The following is an 18,148-nucleotide window of genomic DNA, read 5'->3' as shown; positions in this document are numbered from 1 at the left end:
GGATGAAAAATGTGCTTTTATTTCAAAAACAAGGACATTTCTAAGTGAATGGTAGTGTACGTATGCACGTATGTACACTAATCACCCTCTTGCAGGATAACTTTTCTGCAAGGCAGGAAATGTAAACGTGTTGTGTATTTGAGCTTTAAAAAGGCTTCTGAAGTTTCTCATTTCCACTTCGAAATTTCAGACTTGTTTTCCCCTTACAAAAAAATGTATCAACAACAAAAATGTCCATTCATTATAATCCACATAATAATTTCAATTTCCTGCTGCTGCAGGGTTATTCCTGCTGTAGCAAACAACCTCAAATTTAGATCCTACATCTGTAGATGAGGCCATACAGACAGAGATGACAATGTGTTTTTTAATTTATTATACTTTACCCTAATGTGTCCCAAATATCTTGGCAGCTACGTGTCATTTGGCAGTGAGTGTGACGGCGGTTACATGGACATGAGTAAGGACGAGCCCACAGTGTACGTCCCCATGCAGGAGCTGAAAGACACCATCAAATACGCTGACATCCAGCCTTCTCCCTATGAGTCTCCCTATCAGCACGACCATTACCAGGAACAAGGTATAGAGTCCAAGAAATACAGAGCCATAACAAAGCTCAAGTGTACTGTATACTTTGTATATTTTAGGTCTGTTATATGTCAAACATATGGGAAGCACATGAGAAGAGAAAGCACAGGAGGATGTGTTAGTTGTTCATTTGACCTACAGAGCCTCTATGTACACTGAGTGTACAAAACACTAAGGACACCTGCTCCTTCCATGGCATACGCTGACCAGTTGAATCCAGGTGAAAACTATGATCCCTTATTGATGTCACTTAAATCCACTTCAATCAGTGTAGATGAAGGGGAGGAGACAGGTTAAAGAATGATTTTTAAGCCTTGAGACAACTGAGACATGGATTGTGTATGACATCAATAAGGGATCATAGCTTTCACCTGGATTCACCTTGTCAGCCGCCAAGGAAAGAGCAGGTGTTAAAATGCCGCTGAAGAGGATGGCTGACGTTTTACATGCCCGTAACCAATTGTGCTATTTTGTTTGTTTTTGCGTTGTTTGGAACTTGTTTTTTAACTTATTTTGTACATAATGTTGCTGCTACCGTCTCTTATGACCAAAAATATCTTCTGGACATCAGAACTGTGATTACTCACCACGAACTGGAAGAAGTTTTTCCTTTAACGAGTCTGATGAGAAAGATATACTGCTCTCCTGGAACAGGACCAAATCCCTGTCATTTGCGTGAAGAAAAGACAGAGTAAAAGAGGATGCAGATTGGGCTGCCTTTAGAGAATCCGTAGGCGAGCGAGTAAATGACCACTGCCATCAACTTGCTAACATGCAATCATTGAAAAAGAAAACATTAAGAACTGTAATATCTTGTGTTTCACCGAGTAGCGGCTGAATGACAACGTGGATAATATAGAGCTGGAGGGATTTTCAATGCACCGGCAGAACAGAGAAGCCACGTCTGGTAAAACAAGTCTTTTTGTCAATAACAGCTGGTGCGTGATCTCTAATATTAAAGAAGTCTCGAGGTATTGCTCGTCTGAGATAGAGTACCTCATGATAAGCTGTAGATCACACTATCTGCCAAGAGAGTTCAAATCCATATTATTTGTAGCCGTCTATTTACCACCACAGACCGATGCAGGCACTAAGACCACACTCAACCAACTCTATAAGGCCATAAGCAAACAAGAAAATGCTCACCCAGAAGTGGCGCTCCTAGTGGCTGGGGACTTTAATGCAGGCAAACTTAAATCAGTTTTACCAAATTTTTATACCAGCATGTCACATGTGCAACCAGAGAAAACAAAACTCTAGACCATCTTTACTCCACACACAGAGATGCGTACAAAGCTCTCCCCCACCCTCCATTTGGCAAATCTGACCATAATTCTATCCTCCTGATTCCTGCTTACAAACAAAAACTAAAGCAGGAAGTACCAGTGACTCAGTCAATACGGAAGTGGTCAGATGAAGTGGATGCTACACTACAGAACTGTTTTTCTAGCACAGACTGGAATATGTTCCGGGATTCATCCAATGGCACTGAGGAGTATACCACCTCAGTCATCAGCATCATCAATAAGTGCATCGACGACATCGTCCCCACAGTGACCGTACACACATATTCCAACCAGAAGCCATGGATTACAGGCAACCTCCACATCGAGCTAAAGGCTAGAGCTGCAGCTTTCAAGCAGAGAACACTAATCCGGACGCCTATAAGAAATCACGGAATGCCCTCAGACAAACTATCAAACAAGCAAAATGTCAATACAGGATTAAGATTGAATCCTACTACACCGACTCTGGCGCCCATCCGATGTGGCAGGGCTTGAAAACTATTACAGACTACAAAAGGAAACCCAGATGCGAGCTGCCCAGTGACGCGAGCCTACCAGACGAGCTAAATGCATTTAATGTTCGCTTCGAGGCAAGAAACATTGAAGCATGCACAAGGTCACCAGCTGTCCTGGATGACTGTGTGATAACGCTCTCGGTAGCCGATGTGAGCAAGACCTTTAAACATATCAACATTCACAAAGCCGCGGTGCCAGATGGATTATCAGGACCTGTACTCAAAGCATGCGCGGACCAACTGGCAAGTGTCTTCACTGACATTTTCAACCTCTCACTGACTTAGTCTGTAATTCCTACATGTTTCAAGCAGACCACCATAGTCCCTGTGCCCAAGGAAGTGAAGGTAACCTGCCTAAATTACCACCCGTAGCACTCATATTGGTAGCCATGAAGTGCTTTGAAAGGCTGGTCATGGCTCTCATCAACAGCATTCTCCGGGTACCCTAGACACACTCCAATTCACATACCACCGCAACAGATCCACAGATGACACAATCTCAATCGCACTCCACACTGCCCTTTCCCAGCTGGACCAAAGGAACACCTATGTGAGAATGCTGTTTATTGACTACAGCTCAGCGTTTAACACCATAGTGCCCACAAAGCTCATCACTAAGATAAGGACCCTGGTACTAAACACCTCCCTCTGCAACTGGATCCTGGACTTCCTGACGGGCTGCCCCCAGCTGGTAAGGGTAGGCAACAACACGTCTGCAACGCTGATCCTCAACAGTGGGCCCCTCAGGGTGTGTACTTAGTCCCCTCCTGTACTCCTTTTTCTCCAAAACCATCATTATGTTTGCTGACAACACAACAATGGTAGGCTTGATTACCGACAACGATGAAACAGCCTATAGGGAGGAGGTCAGAGAACTGGCGGTGTGGTGCTAGGACAACAACCTCTCCGTCAATGTGAGCAAGACAAAGGAGCTGTTCGTGGACGACAGGAAAAGGAAGGACGAACAGGACCCCATTATCATCAACTGGGCTGTAGTGGAGTGTGTCGATAGTTTCAAGTTCCCTGGTGTCCACATCACCAACGACCTATCATGGTCGAAACACACCAAGATTGTCATTAAGAGGGCACAACAAAACCTTTTCCCCCTCAGGAGACTGAAAAGATTTGGCATGGGTCCCCAGATCCTCAAAAACTTCTACAGCTGCACCATCGAGAGCATTGTGGCCGGTTTCATCACCACCTGGTATGGCAACTGCTCGGCATCTGACCATATATATATATAAACCTTTATTTAACTAGGCAAGTCAGTTAAGAACAAATTCATATTTTCAATGACGGCCTAGGAACAGTGGGTTAACTGCCTGTTCAGGGGCAGAACGACAGATTTGTACCTTGTCAGCTCAGGGATTTGAATTTGCAATCTTTCGGTTACTAGTCCAACACTCTAAACCACTAGGCTATCCTGCCGCCCCATAAGGCGCTACAGAGGGCAGTGCGTACGGCCCAGAAACCCAAGACCTATATAGTAGATGGTGTCAGAGGACAGACCATAAAATGGTCAGAGACTCCAGTCAAGGACTGTTTTTTTCTGCTACCACACGGCAAGCGGTACCGGAGCGCCAAGTCTTAGGACCAAAAGGCTCCTTAACAGCGTTTGCCCCCAAGTCATAAGACTGATGAACAATTAATCAAATGGCCACTGGACTATTACATTGATCCCCCCCCTCCATTTGTTTTGTACACTGCTGCTACTCTTTGTTTATTATCTATGCATAGTCACTTCACACCTACCTACATGTACAAATCTAACCTGTACCCCTGCACACTGACTCAGTACCGGTGCCCCCTGTATATAGCCTCGTTATTGTAATGTTATTGTGTTACCTTTATTTATTTTAGTTTATTCTGTAAATATGTTCTTAACTCTTCTTAAACTGCACTGTTGGTAAAGGGCTTGTACATAAGCATTTCACGGTAAGGTCTACAGTTGTATTCGGCGCATGTGACAAATAAAGTTTGATTTGTATTTGATTTGTTATTGATGTTTCGTACTCTCAGTGTATACTGTCCATGTGTATCACCTGAACATCTATTCAACTTTACATTGTCTCTCTTTGTTACCTCATTAATGAACCCTGCCATCCCTGTCTCTGCTCTTCCTCCAGACCAGATCACAACAGACCCTGCCCTGTTCATCAGTGACTCTACTACACTTAGCTATACTGACCTCATCGGCTTCAGCTACCAGGTGGCCAAAGGCATGGAGTTCCTCGCCTCCAAGAACGTATGTAATGTTTTATTTACTCAGCCTTTATTTATTACATGGAATCTAAACATGTTGATATATTGATATATATATATTTTATTTATCATTTACCCTTTATTGAGCCAGGCACAGTAATTACAGAGCTGTAGATATGGATATAGAATGTACTTCACCATCAATAGTTAATGTCCAGTCTGACCTTGGCTTCCTATAACCCGGTTGTTTACATGGGCAATCAAGCAGTTGAAACAATATCAAAGCATCTTCCCTGCTAATGTTTTGGTTAAAAGCTGATAGATGGGTCTGGAGAAATGTAACCACTCTCAAATACACAGAGGTATTTGGTAACTGATCCAAAATGACATATAAAATTATAGTTTGATATGTCCACTAAACAGAAATATAAACACAACATGTAAAGTGTTGGTCCCATGTTTCATGAGCTGAAATATAAGATCCCAGAAATGCTCCATATGCACAAAAAGCGTATTTCTCTCATATTTTATGCACAAATTTGTTTACATCCCTGTTAGTGAGCATTTCTCCTTTTACAAGATAATCCATCCACCTGGCAGGTGTTGCATATCAAGAAGCTGATCGAAATGGCATGATCATTCCACAGGTGCAAATTGTACTGGGACAATAAAAGGCCACTTTAAAATGTGCAGTTTTGACACAAAACACAATGCCACTGACGTCTCAAGTCTTGAGGGAGCGTGCAATAGGCATGCTGACTGCAGGAATGTCCAACAAAGCTGTTGCCAGAGAATTTAACATCAATTTCTCTACTATAAGTCGCCTCCAACTTCGTTTTAGAGAAATTGGCAGTACGTTGAACCCGCCTCAGAACCGCATACCACGTGTATAGCATTGTGTTTTAGCGTGATTTTGCACGGCCCCATGTCGCAAGGATCTGTACACAATTCCTGGATACTGAAAAGGTCCCAGTTTTTCCATGGCCTGCATACTCATCAGACATGTCACCCATTGATCATGTTTGGGATGCCCTGGATTGACGTGTAGCGTGTTACATTTCCCGCCAATATCCAGCAACTAAGCACAGCCATTGAAGAGGAGTGAGACAACATTCCACAGGCCACAATCAACAACCTGATCAACTATATGCGAATGAGATGTATGGTGGTCACACCATATACTGAATGGTTTTCTAATCCATGCCCCTACTTTTAAGGTATCTGTGACCAACAGATGCATATCTGTAATCCCAGTCATGTGAAATCCATAGATTAGGGCCTAATTTATTTATTTAATTTCATTGATTTACTCATATGAACTGTGCCTCAGTAAAATATTTGAAACACTCAGACATAATTGACAAACTAAGCATTTGGGTTTAGTGAGTCCTTCAGATCAGAACCAGTAGAGATGCCAGGGATGTTATCTCGATAAGTGTGTGAATTGGACCACTTTCCTGTCCTGCTAAGCATTCAAAATGTAACTAGTACTTTTGGGTGTCAGGGAAAATGTATGGAGTAAAAAGTACATTCTTTTCTTTAGGAAAGTAATGAAGTAAAAGTAAAAGTTGTCAAAAATATAAATAGTAAAGTACAGATGCCCCCAAAAAATACTTAAGTAGTACTTTTAAAGTAGATTATATCACTGACCGGATCAGAATCAGAATCAGAATCCCATTTATTGTCCTACAATAGGAAAATCTTGGCCCAGCTCACACAGGAATACCTAAAACAAATATGAAAACACAGAAGAACAAACAACAATGTTGGTGATGCTTACAGAGGACTGGGTGTTATCTATTCTCACGGCCTGAGGTCTGCCACTTAAAGAATTGTGGATCCAGCGAATGATGGTGGGAGATATGTCTAGGTTACTAAGCTTCTGGATCATCGTGTGTCGTTGGATGGTGTTGAAGGTGTAGCTGAAACCCACAAACAGGATGTGTGCGTAATTCCCCATTCCCTCCAGGTGTTCCAGGAGCCTGTGCAGGCTGCAGACCACCGTGTCATCTGTTATTCTCCCTGCTTTGTAACAAACTGGTAGGGATCAAGGGAGGAGTGAACGGTGGGTAGTAGTAGGATGTTAAGAACCAGTCTTTCCAAGAATTTCACGATCAGTGACTTGAGAGCAACATGCCGGTTGAACTCAGTCGAGGTAGACATTTTAGGAATGGGCACGATGGTAGATGTTTTCCATAGGGTGGGGATTGTGCCAGTGGATAGCGGTAGGTGAAAGGCTATGGATGGGGCTGAGCTCAGCAGCTCAGGCTTTTAGGACTCGACACTTTATCCCGCCTGGCCTTGCACTTAGCGAAGCTTTCCGCTGGTTTTCCGCCACCTCTTCACTGAAGAGGGAATCAGTAAAGTGGAGGGCATCCAGCAAGTTCTCACAGCTTCTGGATCATAGCGGGTATCAAAACGTGGGTATCAAAACATGAGAAGAAGTTTCTTTGTACTCCCTGACGAAGGCCATGCAGCCGAAACTTTTCTATTGAACATGCCATACAAATCAAGGCATTTTAATAATTAATTAAATGAAGAGTCCCTTGGTCCTCCTTGCTTTTTGATAACCATTTTACCCCTTTCACCAAAGAGCTCCTTCTGTCTACCAAAATCTACTATTGTGTACCTTAGCAGCGCTTCCCTTCCTCCTCTTTTTTTCTTCTTGAGAGGAAGTTGTTGGAGGTTTTTGGACAAGGCGAGTGGGTCGTCATGAGCCGGTGGAGATGGTTTGTCAGAGTAGCCTGCCAACTTCCTGACTTTTTGAAAGACCTGCTTAGCAATCACGTTGCTGTTTTCCACCTCCACCTTGTCCTTGTACCCTAGTGTGGCTCGTTGGATGGCATGTTAGAGGAAGATGTTCAGTTGGTGCAGGGACTGCTTATCCCGATGGGAGAACGCAATCTTCTTCATCCGTAATGCGTTTTTGATCTCGCCATTAAATCCGTGGTTTGTCATTCGGAAATAACCTGGTGGTTTTCATGGGGATCACACGGTGTGTACAGAACTTGACACTGTCCGTTATTGTGGTAGGCATTTCATCAATGTTGTTGTTGGGTATCACAGTAAAGCTCACGAGGCATATATACGTCCTATGCTTCAAGAATCAACGGGTACATAATATATCATACATTTATAAGTCCAAAAATAAATGTAGCAACTGCAGATTGCCCATTTAAAACCCTCTCCTCCCCAGTGTGTCCATCGTGACTTGGCCGCCAGGAACGTGTTGATCTGTGAGGGGAAACTGGTGAAGATCTGTGACTTTGGCCTAGCCAGAGACATCATGCACGATTCCAACTACATCTCCAAAGGCAGCGTGAGTGGCAGGCTCACTAAGAGTCACTCATACACATACACATTAAATAAGACAAAGTTTGAAAGATAACATTAAAACACCATTTAAACACCATAAATTACAACTTTCTTCTGACATAAATTGTAAGCCATAACTTCTGCTGTAACCTACCTCTAAGTACCTGGCTGATGCTAACGTTCTCTCTAATTCTGGCCCTCTCAGACATTCCTGCCCCTGAAGTGGATGGCCCCAGAGAGTATCTTCCATAACCTGTACACCACCCTGAGTGACGTGTGGTCCTATGGCATCTTGCTCTGGGAGATCTTCACCCTTGGTACGTGGACGGGAAATGGAATCCCATTCATTATTAACTGACAGTTCAAAGAGATTACTGTTTGATTAAATTTAAACAACCCATTAACTGGATTTCGTTCAGAGTAGCATGAGCGGTCTGATGACCTCGTTTATTTAATGTATGTTAGTATAGAGGTTTCAAAAGGCTGTCAATGCCGTGTTAAAACAAACAGGCAATAAAGTTATCTTAAGAGGACAAGACAATCAGCTTGTCTAATCCTGAGTCTATTTAGGGTCAGATGAGGTTTTGTTGTTATTAGCCACAGTCCGGGTTTATTATCAATTCAGTTTGGGATTTTTACAAATGCTTTTGGAACGGCTGTGATAAGAAGAGTGCCTATTGAGAAGTGGTTAATTTAGCGTGAAACAGCGTGAACAGTGTTTTTCGTAGGAAACCAAATACGTCATGATTCTTGTTTCATTCGAGATTTGAGAACTTTTGGACACTCCTGATTCAGCATGACCAGCCTTTAAATACTTGAATGGTTGATATTTTATCAGGAGGAACCCCTTACCCTGACCTTCCTATGAATGAGCTGTTTTACAGTGCCTTAAAGAGAGGCTATCGCATGGCCAAACCTAACCACGCCACAGACGAAGTGTAAGTCTCTACCATCACTCTCAAACTCCTCACTCTAATCATGTCTTCTAATCATTTCTTTTTTTATTGACAAGTTCAGTTAAAATGTTCAACTAAGGAAGTCATTCTGTCCTCCAGTTATGAAGTGATGCAGAAGTGCTGGGATGAGAAGCATGAGAAGAGGCCAGAGTTCTCCTTTCTGGTGCACACCATGGGGAACATGCTCACTGACAGCTATAAAAAGGTATCCTATTAATATAGGGTTTTTTCCCTTTACACATTGCATCTGAGGACCAACAATACTTCCACATCCATCTATGAAAACGATCACATTTTTTGCAAAATGCAAAATGCATCATACGGGATGATTTCTGTATTTTGTAAGTTACATATCTTAAAAACCTGATTGCTGACAAGTAAAACATTTAGTCAAGAATGGACGAATGAAACAAATACCAAAATATAGTTTTTGGGTGGGGTTTTCCTTTAAGTGTGTATTGACTATGGACAGATCTGATCACTGAGATGTATCTAATTGACTATAATTATTGGTACAGAGATACTGCCAAGTCAACGACGAGTTCTTCAAGAGTGACCACCCGGCCGTGGTCAGAACCAAACCCAGGCTCTCCTCCCCCTTCCTCACCCCCTCCACCGCCCCTGACTCCCTCCAGGATCTCAACCCCTACCCCCTAACTGGAGACTTTAGACCGGAGGCAGATGGAGAGGAAGTGACTACCTCCTACAATGACTACATCATTCCCATCCCGGACCCCAAGCCTCAGGAGGAAGTCTTCTCCGAGGCCAACCGCATGCCAATGGAAAGCCCCGTGAGGTATGGCTGTCTAAAGTACTTCCTGACTACAAACACTGACTGACTGACTGCAAATGTGTGCCAAATGCTGAGAATGCAGGAAAGATAACACATATTTACTCTAGAGAACCTTGTATAGTTACAACACCAACACACAGAGCCATACGTGGGATTTCAATAAAAAAATGGTCTTATTTTACCATGTATACACTGTGTGTACTAAACATTAAGAATCAAATCAAAATCAAAATGTATTTGTCACGTGCGCCAAATGCAGTTAAATGCTTACTTACAGGCTGTAACCAATAGTGCGGGGAAGGGGGAAAAAGTATGTGTGTGTGTGTGTGTGTAGGTAAGTAAAGAAATAAAACAACAGTAAAAAGACATTTGAAAATAAGAGTAGCAAGGCTTTATTTCAGACACCGGTTAGTCAGGCTTATTGAGGTAGTATGTACATGTGGGTATGGTTAAAGTGACTATGCATATATGATAAACGGAGAGTAGCAGTAGCGTAAAAAGAGGGGTTGGCGGGTGGTGGGACCTAATGCAGATAGCCCGGTTAGCCAATGTGTGGGAGCACTGGTTGGTCGGGCCAATTGAAATGGTATGTTCATGAATGTATAGTTAAAGTGACTATGCATATAAGATAAACAGAGAGTAGCAGCAGCGTAAAAGAGGGGTTGGGGGGAGGCACACAATGCAAATAGTCCGGGTAACCATTTGGTTACCTGTTCAGGAGTCTTATGGCTTGGGGGTAAACTGTTGAGGAGCCTTTTTGTCCTAGACTTGGCACTCTGGTACCACTTGCCATGCGGTAGTAGAGAGAACAGTCTATGACTGTGGTGGCTGGGGTCTTTGACAATTTTCAGGGCCTTCCTCTGACACCGCCTGGTGTAGAGGTCCTGGATGGCAGGCAGCTTTGCCCCAGTGATGTACTGGTCCGTACGCACTACCCTCTGAAGTGCCTTGCGGTCGAAGGCCGCGCAATTGTCGTACCAGGCAGTGATGCAAACGGTCAGGATGCTCTCGATGTTGCAGCTGTAGAACCCTGTGAGGATCTCAGGATCCATGCCAAATCTTTTTAGTCTCCTGAGGGGGAATAGGCTTTGTCGTGCCCTCTTCACGACTGTCTCGGTGTGTTTGGACCATTCTAGTTTGTTGTTGATGAGGACACCAAGGAATTTGAAGCTCTCAACCTGCTCCACTACAGCCCCGTCGATGAGAATGGGGGCGTGCTTGGTGCTCCCTTTCCTGTAACTCCACAATCATCTACTTGGTCTTGGTTACATTGAGGGATAGGTTGTTGTTCTGGCACCACCCGGCCAGGTCTCTGACCTCCCTATAGGCTGTCTCATTGTTGTCGGTGATCAGGCCTACCACTGTTGTCGTTAGCAAACTTAATGATGGTGTTGGTGTCGTGCCTGGCCATGCAGTTGTGGGTGAACAGTGAATACAGGAGGGGACTGAGCCCACACCCCTCGGGAGCTCTAATGTTGATAATCAGCATGGCAGATGTGTTGCTACCTACCCTCACCACCTGGGAGCAGACCGTCAGGATGTCCAGGATCCAGTTGCAGAGGGAGGTGTTTAGTCCCAGGATCCTTAGCTTGGTAATGAGCTTTGAGGGTACTATGGTGTTGTACGCTGAGCTGTTGTCAATGAATAGCATTCTTACATAGGTGGTCCTTTTGTCCAGGTGGGAAAGGGCAGTGTGGAGTGCAATGGAGATTGCATCATCTGTGGATCTGTTTGGGCGGTATGCAAATGATGGTGGGTCTAGGGTTTCTGGGATGATGGTGTTGATGTGAGCCATTACCAGCCTTCTAAAGCTACGGACGTGAGTGCCATGGGTCTGTAGTCATTTAGGCAGGTTGCCTTTGTGTTCTTGGGCACTGGGACTATGGTGGTCTGCTTGAAGAATGTTGGTATTACAGACTCAATCAGGGACATGTTGAAAATGTCAGTGAAGACACCTGCCAGTTGGTCAGCACATACCCGGAGCACACGTTCTGGTAATCCATCTGGCCCCGTAGCCTTGTGAATGTTGACCTGTTTAAAATTCTTACTCACGTCGGCTACGGAGAGCGTGATCACACAGTCGTGCGGAACAGCTGATGCTCTCATGCATGCCTCAGTGTTGCTTGCCTAATATTGAGATGCACCCTGCACCCCCCTATTTTTCCTTAGAACAACCTCAATTTGTCGGGGCATGAACTCTACAAGGTGTCAAAAGCATTCCACACGGATGCTGGCCCATGTTGACTCCATTGTTCCTACAGTTGTGTCAATTTGGCTGGATGTCCTTTGGGTGGTGGACCATTCTTGATACACACAGAAAACTGTTGAGGGTGAAAAATCCAGCAGCGTTGCAGTTCTTGACACAACCCGTGGCACCTGGCACATACTACCATACTCCATTCAAAGACACGGTCTTGCCCATTCGGCGGTAAATATATCATTAAAATATCCAATGTTATTATGTATGAAATAATAAAGGGGGACAATTCTGGTTACATGTATTTAGTCTAACAGGCACACTGTGATAGAGAAAACAACTATATTACAGAAACACTACAGACGAGACAGAACTGTCCAATCTGAACAGCCATTCAGTGGTGCTGGTAGTCTGGGTAGAACTGATCTGAACAGCCATTCAGTGGTCCTGGTAGTCTGGGTAGAACTGATCTGAACAGCCATTCAGTGGTCCTGGTAGTCTGGGTAGACTAAGAGCAGAAGAGAACATGAGCAAAACTGAAAAAAACAGACAATAGTATATGTGAAATACTTAACAACATAATAAAGAAATAAGACGATGATGTGATTGGTAACTACATAATATACGTATACCAATCTAATCTGTATATTTCTCAGAAGAATGTATCTTCTTCAGGATTGCTCTGTCTTTGGAAGGCTTGTCCATGAACTCCTGGCAGGGGAGGTTGAAGTTTGTCTTCACAATAAGCATGGCCTTGATGGTAGGAACAGTGAACCTATTTCTTGCTGCTGTCCATACATAATTCATTTGAGAGAACACTCTCTCGACTGGTGCATTACTTCCAGGTAAGCACATAACAACAGATGCTAATCTAGCCAGGTTAGTGTGTGGGATGTCGTTCTCTTGGAAGTGGGTAACCACTGTGCTCCATCTCTGACTACTGTCTCAGATGTTTTCCATTCTTCAAACGATCCCCCCTTTAGGAACTCTTGCAGGCCAGTAACCTCGTCAAACAATGAAACCTTATTGATGGTCACATTGGGGCATTTTTCCTGCAGTGTGCCTGCTGCCTTCTGGATCTCTTCACACTGAGGTTGCCTTTTCAAAAGGAGACCATGTAAATATTTTAGATTATATGTGTGCTTTCTCCATGCTTGCAAGTAGTTCACAGCCATAGTGAAGAATGATTGGGATGTTTTGAGAAAGCTCTCTATAGACATGGCTCCATTTCCCTCTAGCTCTCAGAAGTCCTCTGACCAAAACTGGAATGAAGTTGTCTTCACACCTTGTAGTCAATTTTGCCTCAACGTTTCTCAGAATTTCAGATGACTCCACAAAACAGCAGTCCTGGCCTTCAAGCATCTTGATCTTGTCACTGAATACGGTCAGGTTTCCATGGACAAAGGCCAGCCAAAGTTCAATCAGTGGATCTTCAAACATTGTTCACAGGACAACAAGGCATTTGTCTTCAGAAGAAAAAAGGATTTCAATGGCACATACATTTTCAGCACTCTTTCTAGAGCAGGGAGCATGGACAGCCAGTAAACATTGCTGTGTCCTAAAATGTTATGGTACTCCTGGCCAACAAACTTACGAAAGCACTTCAGTCTTTCTACTCTGACGGTGAAAATATGAAAATATCCAAATATCTTTGTGAGCAGGTACTCAACATCAAGGGGAATCATATCCAAAGCTGTTTTGACCATGTTTGGTCTGTTTTGGCCATCCCACTGCAGAGCATTTTTAACTTTGGTATGGACATTGACCCTCCCCAGCCTATTCAGTCCACCAATTGGTATTTGTGTTGTCGGCAGAGAATGCCACGACTTTGTTTTCCAGGTTACATTTTTGGAAGACCACCAGGACCTCAGCTGCAATCTCCTCTGCTGTTTCTCCTTTCAATTCAACAAAATCATGCAGTTTTGTTTCCACAGATGTGCTGCCATCATATATTTTACAATATCTGACTACTATTGGCAGCAGCTTTACATGTCCATCATTGGACGCATCAATGGACAGGGACACAAATTCAACCTGGTCTAGGTCCTCTGTTACCAAAGTAGTTGCCCATGGTACTAACACGTTACTCACTATGGCTTCACATTTTGTCCTAGCACATGTAAACTTCAGCTTATCAAGCTTCCATGTCAGTTGTGCTTCGCAGCCCATAGATCTGTAACTATGATTGTGTCGCATAGTGTGGTATGCAAAGACACCCTCCTGCACAGCTAATATTCTTCTTGGGAAGGCTCTACCTTCTTGAAGAATGTGGTGGCAGAGGGCATACCAACACGGGCAATCAGAGAGGCTTTATGCTTTTTCTTCTGTTGATGTTCTACCGCTGCCGTTCTTCCCCCGCTGCCAATTGAAAAAGAGGAATTACAAAGGGTGCAGTTAACCATTCTATCGTCTTGACCGGCGTGTATAAATGGAAATTCTCTCATCATGTTGTCATCAAAATGGCATTTCCGTTTCTTGGAATGAGCCATTGTACCTCCTCTGTCTGTTCGTCTTCACTCTCCTTGTGTCACTCTTCTTACTCTCTTAATTTTTTCTTCTCTTTTCTTCACTCATCTTCCTGCTTTTTCTTCCTTTCCTTCCCTTTGCCTTTTCACCTCACTCTTCCACACTCTCCTCACTTCATTATTTTACTCCCTTAATTTTTCCTTCTCCTTCCTCTCCAATCTTTAATTATAAATAGTACACTATTAGATAAAATACTTTGGTTAACAGATTCCCATTGCTTGCCTAATTTTTTATCTCAAAAACATTGTAATAATAAATTGGCAGGCTCTGTAATCATATCTTTACCTTTCCTCCTATCTCTTTCACTCTTCTTCCACTCCAGTCTTCCTCCTCTCCACTCTAACAGAAAACATTATGCTAATGTTATTGTCACACCCTGACCTTAGTTATCTTTGTTTTCTGGTTTTCTGGGGTTTTTGTATGTCTATGGTTGCCTAGATTGATTCTCAATTAGAGGCAGCTGTTTATCGTTGTCTCTGATTGGGAACCATATTTAGGCAGCCATATGCTTTGGGTATTTTGTGGGTGTTTGTTTCCTATGTCAGTGTTTGTGCCACACGGGACTGTTTCGTTTATATTTACTTTGTTATTTTGTATTCTGTCGTGTTCAGTTTATACTATTAAAACATGAACACTTACCACACTGCGTATTGGTCCGATCCTTGCTACTCCTCTTCAGACGAAGAGGATGATATCCGTGACAGTTATCCATAAAAATGTCCAAATATATTTTCACCCTGCTAATGCCAAAGCATTAAATGTGTAATCTACAAGTAAATATTCTCATAATTGTAAATTTAATATAATCATATTTTCAAAATAGCCTGTCCACTGCATGTTTACATGTGAATGTTTTTTTTAACCTAGCTCCCATGACAGTAGCTAGCTAACCTAGCTAGACAACTTAGTCGACATAGCTAATGTTAGCTAGCATAACCTATTCAAAACCTTATAAAGCAGATCATCTATCTATATAATACATTGTGACATTATAACATCATTAGATAGTATCTCAAACAATTGTAACTTACCTTGCTTGAAAATACATTTGTGGTGATGTTGTGGGTTCACTTGACACTTTCTAGCTTCTGGCTGAGTTTTCCACAGCTTTTTTCTCTAAAACTAGCATGAGCAAGTAGTTAGTAGAAGAAGAACTGTGAATTAAGCTGATATAGCGAGCAGCCCCCTCTGCTGGACAAAACAAGCACAAAGCGATTGAGACATTAACCGGTAGTCTCTGCTGCCCGGTCTTTCTTTCCACGTAAAATGTTATTTCACTTTGCAGTCTGTTTTTAAAGCACAGTTAAAAACGGGGACATTTCTGGGGACAGCTCCAGCCGGGGACAGGCCACCAAAAATGGGGACTGTCCCCAATGAACGGGGACGCCTGGTCACCCTATCTTAATGGCTCGCATACACAATCCATGTCTCAATTGTCTCAAGGCTTCAAAATCCTTCTTTAACCTGTCTCATGCCCTTCATCTACACTGATTGAAGTAGATTTAACAGGCGACATTAATAAGAGATCATAGCTTTCACCTGGATTCACCTGGTCAGTCTGTCATGGAAAGTGCAGGTGCTCATAATGCATGGTACACTCAGTGTTACATTTTGAGGATTTTGTAAGACATTTAAACTGAAACCTTAGACAAGCCAAGCTGGCAGAAATATGATAGTTTAGGTTTTACACTGTTTTGATTTGTGGCGCAACGCTGTATAGTTTTCACCTGAAATGGGACGTAAAATCGTAAAATCCCACGTTTGTTTGTAAAGGAACATGTGTGTTGTTATTCCCTGTAGCTCTCTGGTTCTGGAGGATGAAGAGGCTGATTCCATCTCCCAGGAGACAGCCGAGGCAGACACCATTCCAGAAGAGGAGGATCTCCATGCCAACCAGGCTCTGATTCCACTGGAATCTTCTGGAACACCGGAAGTGGAAGACAGCTTCCTGTAGAGATTTAAGAAACTTGGTGAATGTATAGCAACATTCCTGATTAGCTTTAGTGAGGGGATGGGAAACTATGATGGGGGTTGGGGCCACATATTGTTTTTTACTTATCATGAGGGTCCGCAGTGGCTCGCGGGTCTGCGTACACACATCCCTACCCACAAATGCAGTCAGAGCCGGCACTAGTTCATTTCCTTCTGCCAGTTGGCCATCCCTGCTTTAGTGGATTAAGACAACATGTTGTGATTTCAGTGAGGAGCTAACCCTAACAACGAACAATTCACACTGCTTAAGCAAATATTTCACAACTGGTACTTTCAAAATAATTCTGTGCTGAAAATCAATTGAAAATCAATAATTACAATGAGAGAGTGACATATATTTAATTAATGATGATTGTCGATTGATGATGATTTTAATCAATCTAATCAATGCAAAAGACTCCATATTGAAGAGAGGGACCGTTTTTAAAGCCTTCACATAATAATGAAGATGAAAAAATATTATTCTTATTCACATAAGAATAAAAATGTCCATCAGGAAATTCATGATTTTAAAATACACTTGTAGTATGGTCACGATTGCAGTGTTTCTATGGGGATTTGTCTTGTCATTTTTCTTGTTACATGTTTTGTATTTTTATATTATGAAGATGAAAACATTAGGCTTCTAAAACCCTTTCAGTTTTTTTTACCACTAAGAGTGGAGCATGTACTGTTATGTTTTGCTTGTGTGAAAAAGTTCACATTTTTAGACGGGTAGGCTACTTTAGTTAGTAAAAACAATCAGAAACACATCATCTTATGGCATCTATACTTCTCAACATCAATGGGATATGACATTCTAGTTGCACTGAGGTATATTTTCTTTGTTTTTACAAATGTGTACTTTCTATTTCAAGTTATTTTGCGGGAATATAATTAACTTAGAGAAAAAAAGATTCATGCATTTGGCCTTAATTAAGCAGAATAGTGTACATTCAGTTAAGGTTATGTGTCAAATATCATTTTATGTTGTCTTGAGTTTTATAGAGATTTTTTTTTAACGTTTTATATAGCATTTTGTTTAAACAATTCTGTATACATTTTGCACTTTACAATGTTTAGGGAAACATGAACATTTCCAAGAAAGAGATTTAGGTTCAGTACATAAGAGATTGAATGATGTCTGAGAGGTATGAACAAATGTTGTGTTTTTACACGGAGGTACTGACTGAATGAGAAGTGATCTGAGCATATCACTGCCTTTGCACACCTGGTACAAGATTAGTACGTTGTTGTGTACTGTGCCCATGACTGATCTAATATCTTTGAAGTGCTTTTGTATTGTAAGAAGTTCTATGAAAAATACAATAATAATCTTAAAATAAGCTTCTCTTTGGTAGGAGATCTTTTTTTTAGAAATGTGGGCGAGATTTTAATCTATATTATTGAAACAATGAAATGATACCTGAGAGAAGTCACTTATTTTCTTGTAACTTGCTTAGAGTCCACTCACAGAGGTTGACCTATGGTTAGATACACTACCAGTGAAATATAAATGTGCGTATTTTTAGACATTTGTCACATGATGTAGGAACACGGAATGCAGAACACGCAGGAATGCAGAACACACACACTACATGATGTAGAATATTCACCACACACACGCTATGGTACCAAAGCTTTTCTGTATGTTTACAAATGTATTTTTATATGCAGTATTTTGTATGTTAATTAAAAGTGATTATGTGAAAATAAAAGTTTATAATGAATATATAACACAAGAAATGTGTTCTGCATTTTATATTGGTTCAATGACTTGCAGCATTCTACTATTTTCC

At 42.2% G+C, this 18,148-nt stretch overlaps 1 protein-coding gene and 1 long non-coding RNA gene across 3 annotated transcripts in view; one reads left to right on the top strand and one right to left on the bottom strand.

Annotated features, from left to right (window-relative positions):
• LOC123993263 (platelet-derived growth factor receptor beta-like) overlaps positions 1-18,095 on the top strand; it is a 68,820-nt gene extending 50,725 nt beyond the window's left edge. For both annotated transcript variants that reach the window (XM_046295196.1, XM_046295195.1), the window contains exons 16-23: positions 414-580; positions 4,516-4,634; positions 7,788-7,910; positions 8,112-8,223; positions 8,745-8,844; positions 8,962-9,067; positions 9,381-9,658; positions 16,179-18,095. In XM_046295196.1, the coding sequence (XP_046151152.1) occupies positions 414-580; positions 4,516-4,634; positions 7,788-7,910; positions 8,112-8,223; positions 8,745-8,844; positions 8,962-9,067; positions 9,381-9,658; positions 16,179-16,332 (1,159 nt within the window). In that variant the 3' untranslated portion in view covers positions 16,333-18,095. The remainder of the gene's footprint in view (positions 1-413; positions 581-4,515; positions 4,635-7,787; positions 7,911-8,111; positions 8,224-8,744; positions 8,845-8,961; positions 9,068-9,380; positions 9,659-16,178) is intronic.
• On the bottom strand, positions 11,715-15,510 carry LOC123993264. Its single transcript, XR_006831408.1, has 3 exons — positions 15,410-15,510; positions 15,018-15,118; positions 11,715-14,717 (listed from the first exon to the last, which is right to left on the bottom strand). It is a non-coding gene; the product is annotated as an uncharacterized LOC123993264 (long non-coding RNA).
• Positions 18,096-18,148: the final 53 nt, after the last annotated feature.

The sequence above is a fragment of the Oncorhynchus gorbuscha genome, linkage group LG13 (genome assembly GCF_021184085.1).
Source record: "Oncorhynchus gorbuscha isolate QuinsamMale2020 ecotype Even-year linkage group LG13, OgorEven_v1.0, whole genome shotgun sequence".
Lineage (NCBI taxonomy): Eukaryota > Metazoa > Chordata > Actinopteri > Salmoniformes > Salmonidae > Oncorhynchus > Oncorhynchus gorbuscha.
Note: the sequence above shows the minus strand (reverse complement) of the source record. Positions and strands in the feature narration are given on the sequence as shown.